The sequence below is a fragment of the Hordeum vulgare genome, chromosome 7H (genome assembly GCF_904849725.1).
Source record: "Hordeum vulgare subsp. vulgare chromosome 7H, MorexV3_pseudomolecules_assembly, whole genome shotgun sequence".
In the NCBI taxonomy this organism is placed as follows: domain Eukaryota; kingdom Viridiplantae; phylum Streptophyta; class Magnoliopsida; order Poales; family Poaceae; genus Hordeum; species Hordeum vulgare.
Genome location: NC_058524.1, coordinates 340,196,454 through 340,202,240, shown reverse-complemented (window position 1 = coordinate 340,202,240; position 5,787 = coordinate 340,196,454). Strand labels below are relative to the sequence as shown.

The 5,787-nt window shown below is 42.1% G+C and overlaps 1 protein-coding gene across 2 annotated transcripts; it reads left to right on the top strand.

Annotated features, from left to right (window-relative positions):
• The first annotated feature begins 1,979 nt into the window (after window positions 1–1,979).
• LOC123407890 (probable CCR4-associated factor 1 homolog 7) lies at window positions 1,980–3,202 on the top strand. 2 transcript variants are annotated; one of them, XM_045101127.1, is made up of 2 exons: window positions 1,981–2,724; window positions 2,806–3,202. In XM_045101127.1, exons 1-2 carry the CDS (start codon window positions 2,177–2,179, stop codon window positions 3,077–3,079), a joined length of 822 nt encoding a protein of 273 aa, XP_044957062.1. In that variant the 5' UTR covers window positions 1,981–2,176; the 3' UTR covers window positions 3,080–3,202. The 2 variants fall into 2 exon arrangements, with proteins under 2 accessions (XP_044957061.1, XP_044957062.1); XM_045101126.1 differs by having other exon boundaries at window positions 1,980–3,202.
• The last annotated feature ends 2,585 nt before the right edge of the window (window positions 3,203–5,787 follow it).

The window sequence follows — 5,787 nt, the reverse complement described above, 5'->3', positions numbered from 1 at the left end:
AAAATGTTTAAACCTATCACGTAAGTAAGAGTCCTTAATGCACACGTTAAGTTCTGTCCATTAAAAATCCACTTTGCCTTTTCCCTTAATAGAAGAAGTAGGCACTAGTGAAAAATCATCTAGCACCACGCTAGAAAAAGGGAACACGTCCCAAATTCCTCAAACACATACCACGTACATGTTTAATTGGAAAAAATGCAGAAAACAAATGAATGCTCTTGACGCCTCACGTTTAGAAAAAAAACCTACGCCTAATTTATTTTCTTATGTTATTATTTAGTAGTATAAGAGACATCATAAGAGCCCTTGCGTTAATTATTTGATAACTTCAATGGCCGAGTAAGATTGCAAATTTATGTAAACATACTCAGTACTCAAGCTGCGACTTTTAGGTATTTGGTCATCGGTATCAGCTTCTCAACCTTTGCATAATGACACGCCGAGCTGACGTCATCGACAATATAACATTTATGAGACCGAAAAGCATTGGTCCATCGGCAGTAGCCTCACCAGCTATGCGTGCATACATGTTGACATCCTGTCATGGGCAACAACGCATGCACCAACATGAAAGAAATTTTCCTCAAGCGTGTAACTCTATCGGGTGAGGGAGTTGACAGGTTTGGATGAAATATAATTTTGTTCTCGAGCACCGACGTCGTGACATAGCATCGCATCACGTATTCACATGTAGTCCTAGGTTGGTAGATGCCTCTTCTAGGAAAGAAAGCATTGAAATAATCAACTCTAATGAAAAATCTTTAATTATTATCTCCATGATGATGCAGATAACAATAGAACCTACAGGAGGTAATGAAAAAGAGTATTTTTTTTATCATTTTTTGGGATGAAAAATATTCATTTTAGCTACCATGGCAAGTGAACTAAGGCCTTGATGCAATAATATTAGGTAATGGTAAAATTGTTTGTCTTGACAAGTTTTGGTGGTAAATAAGTAAAGTAATTTTCTCCCATATAGTGATTATCTTTCAAAAAATGTATAGTGTTTTAAGCTTACATATATAATACCAACTGAAGAAACTATATAATTCATACTAAGCTAAACATGACAGTTTGTGAGGTTCAGTGACGCATCCACTATGTAAGTCTAATCAATTAATCTCTAGCATTGTGTGAAACTAATTATACTATATTATTTTATGCACAACACTATTATATAGTACAAAATGTATTCCATCTAATTAATGTGGTGACATTATATCTTACCAATATTTCAACAATTGTTTGTTTGGCGAACCTAAGTATAAATTATGGGGTGTGAAAGTTAAAACTAGCAGATGTCAAGTCTTGCACATCTGTTTATAGTATTGGCTCTCAAGAATTTGGCTAGATTCAAGAAAATTAGCATTTGTTCTGTATACGTTTTATCTCATAAAAAGTCCATCAGCAATTGCACTACGCATAGATTTCCATAGCCCTAATATTAAGGATGTAGAGAGGTGTCGGACTACACAATGCATGTGTAATCATAGTTCCACGTCATAAAGATGATTGCTTTTCTTCATTGATATAAATACCTTTCATAAAGAAGATATAAATACCAGTCATAACCATCTCAAAGGGATATTGGTTATTTAGTAAATAATAAGGGACAATGGAAGACAAAAATTATATTATAAATTGAGGATGATACTACAAATTTTGATATAGTACTAGCCCATGCCGTCGCACGGGTTGACGGCTAGTGTATTGTAGTGTTTGTTGTGTAATTTTCTACTCCCTTCATTCCAAAATATAAGACATTTTAGGTATTTCATTAGAAGACTACATACGGACCAAAATGAGTGAATCTATACTATAAAATATGTCTATGTACATTCGTATTTAGTTTGTAATACAATCTTTAAAAGGTCTTATATTTAGAAAGGGAGGGAGTATTTTATACCCACCAACTTAAGGGGGCATTCCACTTTCCTCTCCCTTCTTCCCTACCCACGGCCTCCCCTTGGATCTGCGCCCTTCTTATCTTCCACGCTCCTCTCCTCCCATAGCCTCCCTCTCCACTCGCCGCCTGCGCTGACCTGTGGCCCCCTGCTCCCGCCTCCCTGTCCTCCTGTTATTACTTTCCCCACCACGCCGATCTGCCGGACTGTTTCGCAAACCCTAACCCTAGCAAGCCCGCTTCACTCCTCCAACAAGATCTCTCTCCGAATCTATGGATGCACCAGCTCCGATGTCTGCCCCACCGCCCCCCGCCTCGTCCGATGATGATGCTAAGCCCGTCGACGAGGAGGGCGTAGAGATCCGCGAGGTATGGGCGACGAACCTCGAGGCGGAGTTCGCCGTGATCCGTGACGTCGTCGACGATTACTCGTACATCGCTATGGACACCGAGTTCCCGGGCATCGTGTGCCGCCCGCTCGGGAGCTTTCGCTCCAATGACGAGTACAACTACGCCACCCTCAAGGCCAACGTCGACATGCTGAGCCTCATCCAGCTTGGTCTCACTCTCTCCGACGAGAACGGCGCACTCCCTGCCAGGGGCACGGGGGGGCGCCCCTGCGCCTGGCAGTTCAACTTTCGGGGCTTCGATCCGCGCTCAGACCCCGCCAACGCCGACTCCATCGACCTGCTACGCAACAGTGGGATCGACTTCGACCGCTTCACCACCGAGGGTGCTGACACGGGCCACTTCGCCGAGCTGCTCATGTCGTCCGGCGTCCTGCTCAACGCTGAGGTCCAGTGGGTCACATTTCACAGCGGGTATGACTTCGGATACCTGCTCAAGCTGCTAACCGGGCGGAACCTACCTGACACCATGCCTGGATTCTTTGACCTCATCAGAATCTACTTCCCGGTACTGTACGACATCAAGCATCTCATGAAGTACTGCGGCAGCCTCCATGGTGGCTTGAGCAAGCTTGGTGAGCTACTTGGTGTCCAACGTGTGGGGATCTGCCACCAGGCTGGGTCAGACTCACTGCTGACCTTGCAGTGCTTCAAAAAGCTGAAGGAGGTGTATTTCAGAGGATCGACCGAGAATTATGCCGGTGTGTTGTATGGTCTTATTTCTGATGGTGGGGAGAACAGACCACCAGCAGTTCTGCTCATCGAATGAGTAATGGATAGTCAAATAAGACAATGTTATGGTTGAAAAAAAGGAAATATTTCTGTTGAATATATGCTCTCTGATCTGAATATTTGCTTGTGGTTGGCATAATATAGCCATTGTTCCCAGTTATATGACTCTCGTTGCTTATATCCTGGTAGTTCTGTTGAATGCTCGGTCTTTACCTTTGAGCTGTATGGGACATCTATCAAGGTTTGCCCAATAGGACATACCTTGATGTGTACAACTGAAAAATGAACTGTTGTGCATTTGGGAGTGTGAGAGGGGGCAAGTCATCATACTATTCACAGTCACTAGATCTCAGAGGTGTCAACTATCTGCTCTTAGTTTTGCTGCCACGCCTACTCTTCATTGTTTGTCTTGATTTTCATTATTCAGAATGAGCGATTTTCATATTGCAGCTCAAAGTAGTGCAGTTGACTAATATTTTGTCAGTCTAGACTATTAAGTATGTCGAAACATGTTTCTGCATGTTCTGTGTTCGATCATATCATTGCTTGCACAGCCCTATCACCTCTTATCAGTCATTGAAATGGATGTCCTGCAAGATAAACATTACTTGACTGGCTCCCCTTAATTAGTGGGACTTGAGAGTAATGTAGATTGTTTATTTTAGCAACCTTTTAGGTGCAAAACATGTGTTCTGTGATACCAGTTTCTTGCTTTATTTCGCTAACTGATCAAAAATACCATTTCTGTAAATGCGGAGCTTGATTCAGCGCTCTGCTTTGGTTTTGCCCCATACTGGGAACCACTCCATTGATATCAAACCTACAGTGTTTCTCTTCACAGGTGACAAAATAAGATCGTTTGGTCGGCATTGAAGGCTTCCTTGGATTGCGGGAATTAAACGTACTTCCTCCGTCTCGGTGTATAAGTCATTCGCGTAGTTTTAGGTCATTGATTTGAGTAATTAAATATGTATTATATGTCATAAAAAATATATCACTAGATCTCTAAACGGATGTAGTTTCTAATTTTTTTTATCACATATGATACATATTTAGATAGTTAAATTGTCGACTTAGAACTACGCGAATGACTTATACATCAGGACGGAGGGAGTATTGTTTTTCTATTCGGGGAACCCTTCCTATCTATAACGTGAGCGTAGGACCATTTAACTATGTCGGACCACTTAACTATCGTCGATTGGGTCAAAATCCAATCCCACCTGCATAACCACCTACAAGCCACAAATCCCGTTCGTAATCCTCTCCAAAATCCCTAGTGATTCTATCCTCTCCAAAATCCCTAGTGATTCTATGGTCCCTAATCGCATTCCTCGCCCAGAACTCCTCCCTCCACCTCGCCCCCGGCGAGCCTGGCCCAGATCTCCTTCTCCGCGCCCCTTGCACCGTGACCTCACCGGCCAGCTCCGCCCCTGTCCCCCCTCTACTTGTCGTTGAGCAGCATGGATGCCTCCTCTTCCTCTCCACCGATGCGACACTCGGACTACGGTGCTATGGGGTTGTTCCCCTATCCTCAACTCCGAATCGTGCTTCGCCAGGCTACTCATCGGTTGAATAGACTCGAGTAACCTCGTCGTCCCAGTACCAAAGTTTTGGGTCCTCTCAACTTTTAATTTCTACAAATGTAGTTGGCCTCTAACATATTGTTTGCTGACATAACCTTTAACATCTTGGTTTACTCCCCACTTCCAATTAAGATGAATGGTTCTGAAATAGCATATTTTCATGCTTCCAGCAAATGGTGTTTCAGAATTACACTTCGTGCACTTCTTCGATTTGTATGGATTTCATCCATACTCCCCGTTTCTTATTTTACAATTTTTCTTCTTGTCCTTGCTAGTATGACCAATCAGCAGTCACCTAAACATAGGTAGCACGTTGCATCGACCCCTAATGCTTTGTGTGTACAATATTATGGTATATATTGGCTGATGTTGGGTTTGATATTTCTATATCCATGTATTAAACCACTAAATCACCAATCAATCTATTTTGGATTTGGTGTTCAGATCGCCCAGACTTGCTATGTTGGTGCCAATCTTATACATTTTCTATTTTTAAGATGGTGTGCTTCCAGCTTAGATGAGTAATGGTCGATAGCATTTTTTATGCTTTTTTGTACAGATTCCAAAGTATACTACATATGCTTCTACTATCTAGATAGTTTGTTCTATATAGTTTTTTTGTTGAACTAGGGAAGTAGGTGCTAGAAATGTGTATCTCCATGTTGCTAGGTTTTTTTTATTTCCATTTCAATGCTCGATGCTTCGAGTTAAGATGAATCATATTGACATGACACATTTTCGTTCTTCATGCTAGGAGGGTTATGAGAGTTGCGGATCGGTGGGAGGATTTTGGTCTTCCATTTTTCCTCTTTGATGTCTATGTTCGGAGATGAAAGGAGCACACGGTCGGTTGCACGAATCGGCATCCATACCATCCTCATTCAGCCTCTTGGTCCCCACTCTCCTCACCAAGAAAGTGTGTCGAGACTGCATCTGTACCATTCTTTGTACATATATTACTTATGCATCACCAGTCCGTACAGTTTGCTTAATGTTTACCATGTCAATGTTTCTACAACGAGTCGGCAAGATGCATGTCACCCCCTTCCTTGTCTTAATTTGAATGACTACACAAATCTTTTTAACCTCATTTTAAAACATGCTTCCACTATACAAAAAACATGTTGAGATTACATAAATATGATGCATCCAATTTTCG

What these genes read in the sequence shown, in the direction of transcription:
- LOC123407890 (XM_045101126.1), top strand. Translation starts at nt 2,177, where the DNA reads ATGGATGCACCAGCTCCGATGTCTGCCCCACCGCCCCCCGCCTCGTCC.